The 17740-nt window shown below is 42.0% G+C and overlaps 1 protein-coding gene across 1 annotated transcript in view; it reads right to left on the reverse strand.

Annotated features, from left to right (window-relative positions):
- The window catches only part of LOC102845128, a 53226-nt gene extending 39404 nt beyond the window's left edge, over positions 1-13822 (reverse strand). The window contains exon 1 of the mRNA XM_006885110.1: positions 13747-13822. Coding sequence (XP_006885172.1) covers positions 13747-13822 — 76 coding nt within the window. The remainder of the gene's footprint in view (positions 1-13746) is intronic.
- Between the last annotated feature and the right edge of the window lie 3918 nt (positions 13823-17740).

A 17740-nucleotide genomic window follows, 5' to 3' on the forward strand; every position in this document is an offset into this window, starting at 1 on the left:
TATGAGGTGGATTGATTCAGTGACTGGGGTAATCGGGATGGGTGTGTCAGAGGCAATGTGATTGGCACAGGATAGAGCAGGGATTAGGGCTGTTGTACATAGGGTCGCTATGAGTCGCAAACGACTCGACAGCACGTAACAACAACAAAAACAACAGATTAATAGTAATTAATATAGAATGTATATGAGTGGTGATATAAAACACAAAAAACATAAGGTTGGGTAAAACAAGCCATACATATTCCATTTATATGAAGTGTTCACAAATGCAAATCAGAAAAGTGATTGCTTCTCTTAAGGGCTGTATTCACCGAAAACGTCCAAGAGAGGACTTTGGAGGTGATTGAAATCTACTCTGTCTTGATGGGTATTTGGTGGTGGTTTTTGTTAGATCCCATCGAGTTGAGTAAGACTCATAGTGACTCAGTTAACAGCTATACTGAAACTTGCCTATCCTTGCCATCCTCATAATTTCTGAGACTCTAGAGGCCATTGCTGAAGTCACAGTGTCAATCCATATCATTGGGGGTCTGTTTCTCCTTAGCTTAGCCTCCATCTTTCCAAGCATGATGTTCCTCTCCAAGGAATACCCTCACCTAACTACATGTCAAAGACGAAGCTTTGTCATCCTTGCCTCCAAGGAGCACTCTGACTGCATTCTTTACAGAACATTTGTGTTCTTTGGCAGTTCATGAGATATTCAATACTGTTTCCCAGCACCACAACTCAAAGGCATCAATTCTTCTTCTGTCATCCTTATTCATTGTCCAGCTTTGTGATACATAGCAATTGATTAGGAAGACCATGGCCTGAATCAGGTGCACCTTAGTCTTCAAACTGACAGCATTGCTCTGTGATTAGATGGTTGTATAATTTGTTAAAATCTTATCAAGTTGTTGTCTCCCGTAGAGTCAGAACCGACCCATAGCCGACTTTCCTGCGGGTTTTCAAAGGTAGTTATTTGCCCAAGAAGAGATTGCCCATCCTTCTCCCACAGAGCAGCTGGTGGCCTCAAACCACATGCCTTGGGACTGCAGCACAGCTTCTTCCCACTAAAATCAGTGGCTTTATGTAAATTACATTTCAATTAAAAATAAGGGAAAATACCAGAGACAAGTTACTGTGTCTCAGAGGCAGTCTTAGCTTAGTGTACAGAGAAGAATTACTTTCTAAACACCTCTCCCGATTTCCCCTCCTCAGAATTAGAAACAGCAATAGCCTGCTGTGGATGGAAGGATTGAAGCCTTGTATAATGGAATTTGCTGTGACTTCAGCTGATCATGCCTTGATGCAATTATAGCTTGGTTGTGTGGAAAGGGTTAAAGCTTGCCATACTCACGCCTAAGATAAGGCAAACTCATGGCCTGATCTGTTTGGCCAATAAGGATACAATGAGTCACTTTCAGATTTAGACTCTTTATAACTTACATAGTCGGCAAAAGAAAGATAATCTAAAGTGCCAACCTCACACACCACACCCCCTACACTGTGATCCTTATCCCCAACACTAAAAAAGGATGATACGAAAGCATAAGGGGCTACATGAGTATAATGAGTTAGGGGACACCTTGTTGCTACCGCAGAGGGGTTTTCTATTCTCCAAATTAGATTCTTTTCTTATGAAGCTGTTCAGAAAGCCCCATGTCCCATTAGAATTTGGAAGGCCGTGAGAGGCTGTCTCTTAACAGCCGCCTGGTGGAGCTAGGCAAGTAGTAGATGGCCTTATAGTAGGCATCCTGTCCTCTCACATTCCACAAGAATTACAGGGCAGTTGGCCAAGACGTAAATAGGCTGTGGTTCAAGTTTCTACCTGTGTGGATAGGTACAAGGTCACCATGGTTCTTTTCCTCTAAAGCCATTTATTTCTTGACAGTGGATACAAACACTGGCGGCCACAGCCCTGGGTGTGTGTTAGGACTTGGGCCTCTCTATATTGCTCTGGCAATGACTTGGTCTGATCATGATTTGGAGGAAATCCTGAGTTCCGATTTTTCAGGTAACTGGATATATGCTTTCCTTATGTAGCCCTTACGTAGAATCCTTATGTAGCTCTAGAGATGGATTCACTTCCTTTAGCCTTATCTTGCTAAAGGAAAGGAAGCACTAGTCTGTGGTAGTTCACAAGTTGCAATATACATTACTTTTTTTATTCTATTTCCTCCCAGTATATAAACTTCATTTTTCTCAATTAAGCTTTCTCTCTTTCTCTCCCTCCTCCCCCACCTTTTCTCTTTTAAGAAAAAATAATTCCTGCATAGAGATCTCATTCTGTGTTAAGGAAAGAGCTTTTAACTGCTGATCAGACCTAACAATTTCAGCCAGTTTCTGTCCAGAGCAAGCAAACTGAGTCAACAGTCCTGCTTCAATGTGGTGTCTGAACAAGGCCTATTCCTGTTTAGGTATATGCCACATGTTACAAGACATTTGGAAAAATTAAGACTAACATTCACAAAGTCAGTAACCGACAGGAAACCTGTGCACTATTTTAAAAATAGCTTATTGGAAGCCTGAGAAAATGTATGCCAACGATCAAAAATACTAGGCACTAGGGAAATAAAATATGCCTCTTGTTTAACTGGCAAAGTCAAAGAGGCCATTGTAAGGGAGAAAAAAAGACGTCTTTCAAAAAAAATGGAAATATGGTTGCTAATGAGGAGAACAGGGAAGTCTGGCAAATATGGCAGCTCCAGTCCAAAGTTGAAATTACATGGCCTGAGAAAGAATGATGAGTTCTTTGCCAGGAATGCTAAAGCTCCTCTCTGAAACATATCCGAGAGAAAGCCAGCTAGAGAATCAATGGGATTACAAGGATTAAAAGGGATTTGACGTGTGGCAGGAGCCTGAGAGGTGGGGGTTTCAGGTTGCTGGTGGCTTAAATGGCAGAGCTTTGGGGGAGGACCCAGGGAGGTGACTGAGTAGAAGTCTTATCTTCTCTCTCAGTCTCTTCCTATTTCATCATCTTGCTGGTCTTTGCCTGAATTGGCTTTGCAACTGCTGCTCTTTGTCTGGAATGTTCTTTTTCCGCTTCACCCTGGCCTTATCTTGTTTATCTCCAAATTGGAATGCCTCTAGTTTGTAGAAGTCTTTGAACTGGGCTTACTCTGTAAGCAAACAATTTGTCACCTAAACTACTCTGGTAGTTTCTGTACCTGCTGAGCTCATTAACCGGAAGTGTTGTCAGGTGCCACGCTGTCACAGCGACAGTACAACGCAGCTGTCAGTACTCTTTACCATAATTCAAATGCGTCAAGTCTTTGTGGTGTTGTTTGGGTGTTTTTTAAAAAAATAAACTGGTCAGGTTTTGAATGTATTTGAGGCACTGAGGGGAAAAAACCCTAAAAATCCATGACTTGGTTTTTATTTTATTTCTTGATTGCTACTTCCATAGGCATTGATTGTGGATCCAAGTAAAATGAAATTCTTGACCATTTCAGTCTTTTCTGTGTCTAACATGATGCTGCATATTGGCCCAGTGATGAGGATTTTTTTTCCCTTTTATGTTGAGGTGCAGTCCATACTGAAGGCTTTGATCTTCACTGCTTTCAAGTCCTCTTGCTTTCAGCAAGTTGTTAATGAGTCTTCTTCCAATCCTGATACTGTGTTCTTCATGTAGACAGTTTTCTCTGATTATTCACTCAGCATACAAATTGAGTGAGTATGGTAAAAGGATGCTCTCTTGTCATAATTTTAAACCACAAAGTAGCCCCTTGATGTGTTTGACTGTCTGCCTCTTGGTCTATGTACATGTTTTATATAAGCATAAAAAGTGTCCCAGAATTCTCATTCCTTGCAGTGTCACCCATAATTTGTTATGATTCACACAGTGAAGGTGCCTTTTGCATAGTCAGGAGCATTGTTGTTGTTATTAAGTGCCATCTCATAGCCACCCTGATATTTCACCATCCACAGTAATCTCTGCTGTGCTCAAGCCTGTTGTTAGGGCCACTGTGCCAATCCGCCTTGTTGAAGTCTTCCTCTCTTTCACAGACCTTCCACTTAACCAAGCATGATGTCCTTCTCCAGGAACTACTGGGCTCTCCTGCTAACATTTCCAAAATATGTGTGACCAAGTCTCACTATCCTTTTCTTTTTTTTTTTAAATTTCAGATGTTTTTATTAAGTCATCTCTAGTTTTTTTTTTCACAAAGAATTTTTTTTAGTACTTTTAATGAAGATTTACAGAGATTTTGGATTTCCATTCATTCATTGCTGCACTTCTCTCCCCGCCCAGACTATCCTTGTTTTCAAAGAGCACCCAACTACACTTCTTCCGAGATACACTTGTTTATTCTTTTGGCAGTCCATGATAACATTCAGCATTCTTTAATTTTTTTTTATTATTTTTGTGTGAGTGTACCGTCAAATCATATCTGACTGGTACAGGAGGAGATTGTCCCTCCTTCCCCGGCAGAGCATCTGGTGGATTTGAACCGTGGACCTCTGGGATTGTAGTTGCAGCTCCTTGCCACTAGGCCACCAGAGCTCCCTATTTTAATACTTTTTTAGAAATAATTTTAATGAACATTTACAGAGAGTTTGGATTTCCATTCATTCATTGCTGCACTTCTCTCCCCGCCTAGCTCTCTTCCCCAGCATTCACCATTCTTAGCCAACACCACAATCCAAGGGCCTACATTCTTCGCTCTTCTTTAGTCGCAAGCAGGGATGGGCATTTGATGTCCTTTGCTCCTAGAGAAGGAATGGCTGAACAAGAAGCTAGGCAACCTAGTCACCCTTCGCTCAGTAGCTATGCGAGACTGACACCTGCTGGTCATGCTGCATAGGTGCATAAGTTTCATAATCACCCTATACCTTCTACCCTTAACATTTATTGTACTGTTCATTTTGCATGAATTATCTAATTTAAAACTCACAACAGGCACCAGAGATTAGTGGGTGGATGGGTGGGGACAGGCAAGGTGCAGTGAGGATTCGATGAGACATAGTGATAAAAAGCTTCAATTTAATTGCAATTATTATTATTATTATTATAAAACATGTTAGATGCCATTGAGTTGAGTACGACTCAGCGATCCTGTGAAGAGCAGATCTGAACCCTGTTCTACCCGGTGCCATCCTCATCATCTCTTACACACTTTGATCTGTAGTTGCAGTCACTGTGTCAGTCTATCTCATTGAGGGTATTCTTCTCTTTCACTGACCCTTTCCAGGCATGTTATCACTTTCCAAGTAATAACCTCTCCTAACAACATGCCCAAAATATGTGAGAAGAGGTTTCAACACCTTTGACTCCAAAGAGCACTCTGGCTCACTTTTTTTAAGATATACCTGTTGTTTTTTTTGGCAGTTCAGGGATATTCAGTCTATGGATTGGATAGTCAATGATTCAGGAATATTATAAACATAATGTATATGAATGAATGTATGAAAACCAATTTTAAAAAAGAAAAACTTTCTAGTTTTGTTTTTTCATGACAAATTATTTTATTTCTTGCAATTAATTTTTTTAATTTTACACTGGTTTACCTGCAAAGTTTGTATACATTGCCCCTCATACCAGATCTCACTCCTCCCCAGCCCCCCTCACCATCAAACCATGTGACACCATGTTATCCCCACGCCCATCTCCACCCCTGTGCTCCCTGTCCCCCTTAGATCTTCATACACGTTTTACTAGTTATCTGTCTCTACAGTAATGTTTTATACAGTATTTGTCGTTATTTATAGATGATTTGTTCTTTGTTTTATATTTCACAATTATCTGCTTTATCTTTTTTATTTATTTAAAAATAGTTGTGCCAATGTCATAACAAGGTTTATGGGAGTCACATGTCATACAAAAGCATGAACACATAATCATCATGCTCATAAATCAGAAAAGGATCTCTGCTTTATTTTTATCAACTTCTTTCTATCTTATGTTGGGTCATTTCTCAGTTTTTTTCCTAACTTCTGAAATGGAAAGCTTGAGTAATTTTCTCCTAAATTTTTATTTTTGGTTAAATGAATCTAAGATTATATGTTTTTCATTAAATACCACTTTGCCTATGATCAACACTGCCAAGAGAACTAACAAGTCTGTGTTGGAAAGGGTGAAACCAAGCTACTTCTTGGAGGCAAGGATTTTGAGGCTCTGTCTTACATACATTGGGCATGTTGACAGGATGGACCAGTCCTTGGAGAATGACATCATGCTTGGAGGGGTAGAGGAGAGGAAGACCCTGGATGAAATAGATTGACGCAGTGGCTAGAGTAATGAGGATAGGTGTGTCACAGACAGTGAGATTGGCTCAGGACAGAGCAGAGTTTAGAGCTGTTTTGAATGGGGTCGTTGTGAGTCTGAGTCTTACTCAACTGGACAGCACATTACAACCACCACAATAACAATAATAGCAACAGACTTTGATATGTACTTCTCTCGTTATCATTCACTTGTAAAGCTTTAGTTAAATTCCTCTTTAATTGAAGAATTAAAACAAATTCAAAACAACTCAGTAAAGGGAATATTATTAATTAAATTTTACCTACAAATGATCTTTGTTAAACAAATATAAACTGATTTAATCATTAGAGTAAAATTTTGGGGACAGTACCTTTACACCTAATTGGTTCTGGAGAAATATTTATTGAAGTAATGTACAATGCCATGAACTTTCAGAAGATTTAGCAAGTCTAGAAGTACAGCCAGAATGCTTCTTAGGAACAAAGACAGAAAGTTTTGTCTTTTGTAATTTAAACAAGTTATCAGGAGGGACTCGTCCCTAGAAGGCCTCATGCCTGGAAAGGTGGTGGTGGTTGTGATATGTGCCATCAAGTTGCTTGCGCCTCATAGTGACCCACTGCAGCTCTCAAGCCTGCCTTGTCGTGAGCCAGTCTCACTGATTCTGACACACCAGCCCCCATTGCCCCAGTTAATGTATCAATCCATCTCATTCGGGGTCTTCCTCTCCTACGCTGTCCCTCCACACTTCTGAGTATGATGTTCTTCTCCAAGGACTGGTCCCTCCTGGCCATGTGCCCAAAGTATGTGAGATGGAGCTTCAAAATGCTAGCCTCCAAGAAGAAACTTGGTTTCACTCTCGCCAAGACAGACTTTTTTGTTTTCTTGGTGGTCCACGGTATGTTCAAGACTCTTCTGCAGCACCACAACTCGACAGCATTATTTCTTCTTTGTCCAGCTCTCTGATGCATAGCAAGCAATTGCGAAGATCATGGCCTGGATTAGGTTCACCTTAGTCTCTAGAATGACGTTGCTTTTCAGTCCTCTGGAGAAGTCCCTGACAGCAGATTTTTCCCAATGCAATTATTCATATTTTGATTTCCTGACTGCTGGTGTTCAGTGTTGATTGTGGAGTCGAGCAGGCTGTAATTGTTAACAACTTCAATCTCTTCTCCGTCCATCATGGTGCTGCCAGTTGGCCCAGTCGTGAGAATCTTTATCTTCCTGATGTTGAGCTTCAATCTATATTGAAGACTACAATCTTGACCTTCTGCAACAAGCACTTCAGGTCATCTTCTGTTTCAGCAAGCAAGGTTGTGTCATCTGCATAATGTAGGTTGTTGGTGAGACTTCCTCCAATTCCAATGCCACATTCCTCCTCATAAAGCCCTGCTTCCTGAATGATACACAGAAATTAGATTGTGGAACAGGTTTGAGGCCTTGAACAGTCGCTCTGGACCCTAAATACACTTAGTTTTGATCATGTCAGCACTCAGCTCTGGAAGAGTGTCTACCACTTCAGTTCTAGCCTGCTTCTACGACTTCAGTTCCCATTTATTCCTCCAACTCCTGTGGGCTGACCTTTGCCATCATGACTTGACTATGAAACTTCTCTTCTGAGATCAGAAGTTGACATATACAGAGGTTGCTTTCCCAGTCCTCATCTACTGGGCCTGGCTGAGACATCAGACATGGGTTCCCAGCCTCCTCTGTGAAATTCCCCCCTCCCTCAAGTCCTCTGACTCTGCTCCTGTCTGACCCCATCTTTCTATTCACACTTTCCATTGCTTCAGGCCCCAGTCTATGCTGTCCGCTGGGACCTTGGAAACCTCCCCAGTCTCCTGCTTCACACAATTGCAGGTGACCTGCAGTCTCCACTCAGAGTCCCCTTCTTAGGCAGCTTTTGCTAATCTCACCCATAACACCTGGGCTTGCCTCTATTCCAGAAGGAGGATGTCTTCCCCCTCCAGGTTATCACAGGCAGGAAGCACCTGCTCTTAACTCGGGGTCTCAAGGACACGTAATGGTGCCTGGTTCTGAGCCAGGGATTGATAATACCAGGTGTCTCTTTCCCCCCTCACCTCCCTTTCTTTCTTTAATCTTTTGGTTTTGTTACTGTTGTTGAGAATATACACAGCAGAAGGTACATCAGTTCAACAATTGCTACATGTACAATTCAGTGACACTGATTCCTTTTAAGAGTTCCACAGTTATTCTCACCTTTCTTTTCTGAGTTGTTCATAATTAGCATAAAATTGTTGTTGTTACTCTGTGCTGTTAAGTCAGAATTGACGCCTTTGTGACCCTCCAGTGAGTTTTCAGAGGCAGTAAATTGCACAGGAGGAGATTGCCCATCCTTTTCCTGTGCAGCAGTTGGTGGATTCAAACTGAGTGCCTTTGGAATTGCAGTGCAGCTTCTTAGTACTAGGTCTCCAGAGCTCCCAAATAGAAACTTACTGTCCCTTAAGTTTTCTATATAATCTTTTGAGTCAGTTTTATAGTTTGTTCCCATCTAGAGATAATAGATCTTAAAAAGGCATAATGCCCAAAGCATACATTCTGTACTAGTTAAGCTAGACAATTGTTTGGTTTTAAGAAGACTTTAGAAAATATCTTTGGTGTAAGGTTTAAAGGCTATCTCAGGGTAAGAGTTTGAGGCAAGAGTTTCAGCCTCCTTGGCTCCATACATCTGGATCCCATGAGATTTTGAAATTCTATTGTGAATTTCCCCCCTTTTGATCAGGATTCTTTATGGGCTCTTGTTGATCAAAACATCCAGTAATGGTAGTCAGTGCCGTTCAGTTCTTCTGATCTTGCGGCAGTGAAGGTAGTTAGTTGTTCACAGAGATACATGCTTGTTGCCTCTTGAACTCTATGGTTATGTATTTGGAAGTTGAGAGTGGCTAGGGCACAAACATAGGATTCCTAAGAGCCCAGGAATTTCCAGGAAACAAGATGGCAGGTGGCGGAAGGAAAAGCTGTTGCAGAAAGCAGGAAAGAGAGGCTGTCAAGCCAGTTTTGTCTGCTCTGGGCAAGTGGCCACAAGGGCCACCTCTATCAACCCCCATAAAGGCTCCATAAATATGTATTGGGTCTATGACATCTATTAACAGGTCTATTAAAACATTCAGGATTTTTTTTTTAAATGTGTATTGGATCAGTCGAGAGGCACCATGAGAGGCCCTTGAGCGCTTGCTGTTAGTAAAGATAATTTGGCAAGCAGAAGAGAGAGAAGTGGTACCAGAGGCTCGTGGGGGTGGGGACACACCCAGCTGTGGTAGACGCTGTCAGGCCTATGTGCAGGGTGGCTTCTGAACACTGAGGGTCTCCGGGTCCCTGCCTGCAGCTTTGTCTCTTGGACCAGGCTGGTTGAGCACTTGTGGCAACAGTTCCTTCATGGGCCTGGGGGTGGCTTCAGGGTGCCCAACTATCCTGGCTTGTCTGAGACTGCGACCTTTCCCAGGAAACAAGACTTTCATTTTCTAACCTGAACAATCTCATGCACACTGGGACAGTTGGGCACCTTGGGTAACGGCTGGAGAGGGCCATCCATCTCAAACAGTCCTTCCTCTGCCTTTTTGAGCATAGGCAACTGAAGGAGGCCTTGGCCTAAATTACAACCCCGTCAGGACCCAGTTTTGATGGAGGAGGCATGGGCATGGTTCCTCTCTCTTAGAGGGGTAACCCTGAGGAATACTCAGCAGGGTTTGGCCCTAGGTATACTTTGGGAACATTTTTTTGGCGGGAGGGGGCGCAAGTGTACACATCAGAGCTTTGAACTGACCTTCATTGTCATTAGGTGGGGTCTGTGTATGGTCCTAGTCTCTCTTGAGAAGTTCTCAAACCTTGGCAAATGTATGCACTGTGAACTGAGGCATGGGTGCGTTCTCAGCTGATGAGAAGCCAGTGTCATTGTGTTTTGAGGGAAGTGGTGCCCATACCCTGGTCTCCAGAGAGGCCTCCCTTCTGAGGAGACCTGAGTTGAGCTGGTATCTAAGGGACAGTGTTTAACCGTAAAAACTGGCCTGGATCTGGCTGCTTTGGGAGGTGTTACAAGCCAAGGCCTTTGCAAGGATATGGGTGCGTGCTGTCATGCTTACTTATGGCATCTCTTGAGATACAGGCAAAATATAGGCTATCTCCTGGCCATGAGAAGATTATGATAGTTGTTGAATTGGCCCGTCTTATGGTGTGAGTGGCTCAGTCATGACCTGATAGAATTTGTGTGGTTGGTTCTGGGTAGGTTTTGAATACTCCAGTCAGAGATTTCCCATGTCCCTTCAATAAAGATAGAGACTTTTCTTAAGTAGTGATGGCTTGAGTGAAGAGAAATTGTTTTGAGCCTCTCAGTGGGGAACAAGTCTCAAATTCATCTTGAGAGATTCCAATTAAATGGTTATATGCAGAAGCTTCTTAGAGGAAACAAAATTTCTCCTTTCTTAAAAAAAGAGTTGCACTTGCACCTACGGCAGGTGTCAGTATAATTAAAACCCACCCGTGGCTCAAAAAAAAAATAGAAAAAAAGAGTTGCACAGTTCACCAAAGAAGACATTCAGATGGCTAACAAACACATGAAGAAATGTTCAAAATCCCTAGCTCTAAGAGAGATGCAAATCAAAACAACTATGAGATATCATCTCACCCCAGTAAGAATAACAAAATTTAACAGAATATCAAGCAACAAATACTGGCGAGGTTGTAGAGAAACTGGAACCCTTACTCACTGTTGGTGGGAGTGTAAAATGGTGCAACCACTGTGGAAGGCGGTATGGTGCTTTCTCAAAAAGTTGCAAATAGAGATACCATTTGACCCAGCAGTTCCACTACTGGGAATATACCCTAAAGAGACCATAACCAACATCCAAGCAGATATATGCACACCCATGTTTATTGCGGCTTTTTTCACAATAGCAAGGAGTTGGAAACAACCCAGGTGCCCATCAACAAATGAATGGATAGAGAAGCTGTGGTATATTCACACAATGGAATACTACGCTGCATTGAAAAGCAAGGAACTCATAAAATATTATTAAAAATGGGTGATCCTGGAGGACATTATGCTGAGTGAAGTATCTGAGTGCCTTTGGCCTGGCAGCACAACTCCCTACCACTTAACTACCAATGTTTTGGACACCACATGGAGGATTGCTGTGAGTCAGAACTGATTGGATGGCAGCAAGTTTAGTTTCATTTGAGCCAGAGGTAACTACCATACTGCAGCTGGAGTTGATCTCTCCCATGCATGCCACAACTCTGTATTACCCTGAGTTGTGGTTTGGGTTTGGTTTTTTTTCCCTCCCCCTCAAATTTCATCATCATGTTAGGCAGGAAATACTAGTTCTTCATGTTGTTATAGTCTCCCAATCATTTTCATTCTTCTTCTGAGGAAGTAGCCTTGGAACCTGGTTGTTTGGAGGCCGATGTCTTTATTCTCCATGATCCCAGTCGATTAATGGGTACAGGTGCTAGGCAAGGGATGTGATAGGATGGAGGTAATCAGGCGTGTGATGACTTGGCTCATAACAAATAAGTGTCACATCCAGATGTTACTCACAAGAGCAAAGCACTGGAGGGCACTCATTATGAAGATCTTTGGTCAAATACTGTTCCGGGGAGCATGCTGAATCAGACAAGATTATTCAGATCAGATGAAAACATCATTGTCAAAGGAATGAGGGAGGAAGCAAGCCAGAAGTCACAAGTAAGAAGCCGTGACAATGCTATCATGCTGCACCAGTTTCATCAGAGCTCCAGATTCAGACAGTCCTGACCCAGGAAGAAAGGCCTGGTGATCTACTTTCTGCAAATCAGCCAATGAAATCACTATCGAGCTAGGCTGGAACTAAGCCAGAGAAAGGCCACATTCGGTTCCAGTGCAAATGTTGTGAAGTCTAAATGAGAAGAATGGGAATCACAGAACACTTGATTCTGCTTATGTGAAACCTATGCTTAGACCTGGAGGCAGTCATCAGGACAGAGGGGGGAGACACTGCATGGTTCAAAATCAGGAACGGTGGATGCTAGGGATGTGTCCTATCTCCATACCTTTTCAATCTATATGTGGAACAAATAATACGGGAGGCTGGGCTCTATGAGGAGGAATGTGGCATCAGGATTGGAGGGAGATTCATCAGCAGCCTGCGTTATGCAGATGACAACCCTGCTCGCTGAAACTGAGGAGGACCTGAAGTGCTTGCTGCAGAATGTCAAGGACTGCAGCCTTCAATATGGATTGAAGCTCAACATCAAGAAAACAAAGATTCTCACCACCGGGCCAATTGGTAACATCTTGATAGAGGGTGAAGAGATTGAGATTGTCAACAGCTTCAGCTTGCTTGACTTCATAATCAACGCTTGTTACCAGCAGCCAGGAACTAAAAAGATGAATTTGATTGGGAAAATCTGCTATCAGGGACCTCTTCAGAATCCTGAAGAGCAATGATGTCAGTCTAGAGACTAAGGTACACCTGATCCAACCCATGGCCTTTACAATTACTTGCTATGCACCAGAGATCTGGACAATGACTAAGGATGACAGAAGAATCATCGATGCCTTGTAATTGTGGTGTTGGAGAAGAGTTCTTGCACACTTATGTTTATCACAGCTTTGTTCACAATAGCAAGGAGTTGGAAGCAACCTAAGTGCCTATCAACAAACAAATGGATAGAGAAACTGTGGTATATTCACACAATGGAATTATACGCTGCATTGAAAAACAAGGAACTCATGCAATATTATTCAAAATGTGTGACCCTGGAGGACATTATGCTGAGTAAAGTATCTGAGTCACAAAAGGACAAATACTGCATGGTGCCACTGTTGTAAAACAGGACTGACATTGGGGTTGGGGGGAGATGACTGAGATAGATGGGTTCAATATGTATACTGCATTGAAACAGATGAGGGAGAAAACTGTTTAAAAGGGATATGTGATTAGGTATTTTTGTCATGACTGGGAGTCCAGAGTTGAAGGCTGCAAAGTGGAATGGACCTGGGGAGAGGGATTGTAAAACAATGAAACCATTTTTCTTTAACTTTTCCAAGAGGATAGTGTACTAGGGAGGAGGGTTGGGAGGGGAGAAAAGTGCAACAATGAATGAATGGAAATATTTTTTTTAAAAAAAGAGGAGTTCTGAACATAATTATAGACTTCCAAGCGGAAGAACAGATAGGCTTTGGGGAGAGTGTGATCAGAGTGCTCCTTGGGGCAAGGATGGTGAAGCCTCATTTCACATATCTGAGGCATGTAGTTAGAGGAGAGGCTATTCCTTGGGAAGGGACATCATGCTGGGAAAAGTCAGTTAAAGGTCAGTGAAAGAGAGGAAAAGATGGATTGACACAATGACTGCGGCAGTGGGCTCGAGTGTGTCAGAAATGATTAGGATGGATGGCACAGGATAGGATTCAGATCTGTTGTACATACAGTTGCTATGAATTGTATTCAAGTTAATGGCACCGAACAACAACGACAGCAGAATTTCTATTAGGGAGCTCTGGTGGCATAGTTCATAGAACAGTAAAGTTTCTATTATAAGCAAAATGACTAAATGTTCACAAAACTAACTCATCTCAATGCTCTCATTGGCAGCTGATAACTGGGGATGGCGCATGATCAGGCAGCATTTTCTTCCGTTGTGCATGGTGTCGCCATAATTGAGGGGGGCTGACTGAGCGGTAGTAACAACCATTATTTCCATTATGGTTTAATAGTCTCAGTGGAGCTGTGATAACCATCAGCTTCCCAGGACTGTCTTCAGTTTCACAGAAGAAATTAGTTAAAGGATTAAAAGCTGGTAAGGTCAGAAACTGACCAGGTAAGCAAATGTAAGAGAAGTTGAGTCAAAATATTCCAGATGTAGACTGTGATGAGAAGAATGATGCAGATTCTTTACAGATTTGCTTCTTTGGATGCACCTTCCAATATGTTGTGAATTCTGGGAGGCTGACCTGGAGACACAAATCAGAGAACTCCCTTGTCTTGGGCTTCCAGGTCAATGGTAAAATATTGGACGAATGGAGGGAAATTGAGTCGCAGTATTTCCGTTTGTCTGTTTCTCCCCTGTGTGGTTTCCGTGGGGTTGGCTGGTCTTCCCCCTCCCCCAAGCGAACATCATAGTTCCTCTTGTCAGGTAGCCCCTTCCACAGAGCAGATGGCCTCTTTCCCCCTCCCATTAACCATTCTCTCTCTTCGCTACGTTAAGCCTGGGAGTTTTGACTTCCCTGGATTCTGCAGTGTCACATGTGGATTTTCTAAAACCCAGATTTTTGTAAATAGCTGCTTAATTAAATGCTTCATTAAAAAAAATCTAACTGTGCCATCTGTTCCTGCTGGACATGAACTGATTCAGGCTCATTCTTGTATTACGAATTGCTGAGAAGATTGCTGAAGGCACACTTCTAATAAGGATAAGTCAATAGCATTAACTTTCCATTTAAAGAAGTGATTTATAGACAGCCTCTCCAACTAATAATTATGTAAAACTACAAAATGCACACCCCCCAAAGTCCTAAAAGACATTGTATCCAGTAACATCGAGTCTTAAGCCAAAAAGCATTGTGTATTATTTTTTGTTTTTGAAAGGTTGAGTTTTAAAAGATAATTGAGAGCTCTGGTGGCCTGGTGGCAAAGAAGCTGTGCTCCAACCCTGAAAGCATGCGGTTCGAATCTACCAGATGCTATTCCGGAGAAGGAGGGGCAGTCTCCTGTGCCAGTCGGATCTGATTCGATGGCACACAACCAGAAAAATTAAAAAAAAAAAAGGTTATCAGTCTCTAATATGTGTTTGTCTTAATGTCTACTTCCTCTACTATAGATTCCATGATGGGCATACCTATTTTTCTCACTGAGTGACCAAGGAAATTAACCCATTACCACTGAGTCTGTTCTGACTCATAGTGACCCCGTGGGACAGAGTAAACTGTGGCCTAGGGTTTCTGAGGCCGTTATCTTTACAGAAGCAGGCTGTCACATTGTGGCTTGAACTGCCAATCTTTTGGCTAACAAGCAAGCTCTTAACCACTGTACTGCCAGGTCTCCTGTGACCAAAACAGTTGTTTTTGTTAGGTGCCATTGAGTTGAGTACAATTCGTAGCAACCCCATGAACAACAGACCTGACTGAATCCTGCCCTATTCTGTGCCATCCGCACAATCTCTGACACATTGAAGTCCACTGTTGCAGTCACCATGTCAATCTACCTGGTTAAGGGTCTTTCTTTTTTTCGCTGTCTTGCTATCTTCCCAAGCATGATGTCCCTCTCCAAGGACCAGCCTCTCCTAGCAACATGCCCAAAGCATGTGAGACGAAGCTTCACCATCCTTGCCTCCAAGGAGCACTCTGGCTGCACCTTCTCCAAGACATTACCTGTCTTTTCTTTTGGCAGCCCATGGGGTATTCAGCAGTCTTCTCCAACACCACAGCTCAAAGGCATTGATTCTTCTTCTGTCATCCTTATTCATTATCCAGCTCTCAGACACATATCAAGTGCCCAGGACAGTAGTGTTTAAATAATATTAAAAATAACCCATCGCTGTATAGTTTGTTTTGATCCACTAGTACCCTATAGGACAGGGTAGAGATAATGTACAGGGCTTCTGAGGCTGTAAATCCTAAAAGAAGCTAAATGCTTCATCTTTCTCCCACAGAGCGCCTGATGGATTTGAACTGCTGACCTTCTGTTAGCAGTCCAGTGCTTACCCTGTTGTGCCATCATTACTCCTTATCCGAAGAGTAGATAACAAATCATTTTCTTATTTAATTAATGAATGATGCTTCCTTGAAAAAAAGTCAAAAGCTATGATGAAAAAAACAATTGTCGTGGATTGCTGATGAGTCATTTTCTTAATTAGGTGCAGATATAATGAGTTAAATACTTGTTTGGAAATTTTCATCTGTGAGTCATATGGCCTCTTTATGACTTATAATCATATCTTTCTGTGAAGGTGATGTGGGAGTGTGCACAAAATTTTCTGGCTGTCTACTCAATTATATAAAGAGAAGGAGATGGTAGATTACAACCGAACCTGCACAAAGTTGTTTTGGTTTAACTTTAGGAAAGCCGTAACATAATTCAGAGTAAAGGAATCTGTGACACATGCTTTGCTGAGATGTGTCTGTAAAATCAAATGACTCTCTGAAGGGGAGAGGCAGTATCATAAAGAAATCTATAAATACTTGTGATAATAGCATCAACAGAGGTTCTGTAACTTGAACCCTGACACATCACCCAGGAAATAACCCTCATCAGTATATAAGGTATACTGCAGGGTATTAATTTGTAAATGCTTATAAGACATAGTCCATGTCTATGATTGCTTCCTGATTGGTGGACCCATAATCATATTATAATTTGATGATTAATTAAGACATTTTTTTAAAATTTAGATTTTTTTATTTTTCATTTCAATGAACATCTACAGAGTAATTAAGACATTTTATTATGGTTTGGGTGAAAGGTTACTGAAAAATTTAGTTTCCTATTAAACAATTTATTCACAAATTCTCATTCACAAGGCACATTTAGTTGCGACCATTCAGTGTATTCTCACTTTCCTGGGTTCCCCATTTCCATCTCTTTGACCCTTTCAGCCTTCTGAAGTTTTGTTTTGGGGCATATGCTGCCCTTCTGGTTTCATGCGGTTGATTGTTCTGAGAAGCACAGTCGTTGAGGGTGTTACTGTTTACTTTATAGGCCTGTCTGTTATTTACCTGTTTGGTGATCTTCAAGAGTGGATTCAGTTCCAGTGATAGTCTCAAGAGTTTCCCCAGTTTCTATCAGACCAACAAGTCTGATGTCTCCTATGAATTTTGTATTTGTTCCGTATTATTCTCATACTCTATCCAGAACCTTCTATTGTGACCCTGATTGGTGGTTTGTAGTTGTAGCCAGCCATCTGTTCTCAGACTAGTGGAGGCTACGGAGGACTTGCTGGCTTGACTCTGATTTTCTTTTCTCCAAATAGGAAGAGACTAATATTGTATCTTAGATGATCGGCTGCAAGTACATTGATAAAAAATTACCAGAAATTCAAGATAGATTCAGAAGAGACAGTGAAATGAGAGAGATCATTGCTAATGTCACAGACCAATCGATGGAAAATGAAGACTATAAAAAAGATTATCCATTGTGTTTTATTGACGGTGCAAAGGCATTCGAATGTGTGTAACATAAGAAATTCTGAATAACATTGAGAAGAATTGGAATTCTAGAACACTTAATTGTGCTGTGCAGAACTGTACACAAACCAAGAAGGATATTACAAGGGGATATTACATGGTGTGAAACCAGGAAATGTTTGTGTTGACGTGTGTCCTTTCCCCATACCTGTTCGATCTGTGGCATAGTCTGTAGGGAGTTTCTGCTCACCTAGCAACTCTGTAGGAGAAAGAGGAGCACTATTCATCCGTGTCATTTGTAGCCTCAAAAACTTTCTGGAAGAGAGCCCTGCTGGCCTAGTGGCAAGAAGCTGCGCTACAATCCTAAAGGAGTGCGGTTCGAATCCACCAGGTGCTCTGCTGGAGAAGGAGGGGCCATCTCCTCCTGTGCCAGTCGGATCCGA

The sequence above is a fragment of the Elephantulus edwardii genome, unplaced genomic scaffold (genome assembly GCF_000299155.1).
Source record: "Elephantulus edwardii isolate Elephantulus edwardi_28Jun2011 unplaced genomic scaffold, EleEdw1.0 scaffold00040, whole genome shotgun sequence".
Taxonomy (NCBI): Eukaryota; Metazoa; Chordata; class Mammalia; order Macroscelidea; family Macroscelididae; genus Elephantulus; species Elephantulus edwardii.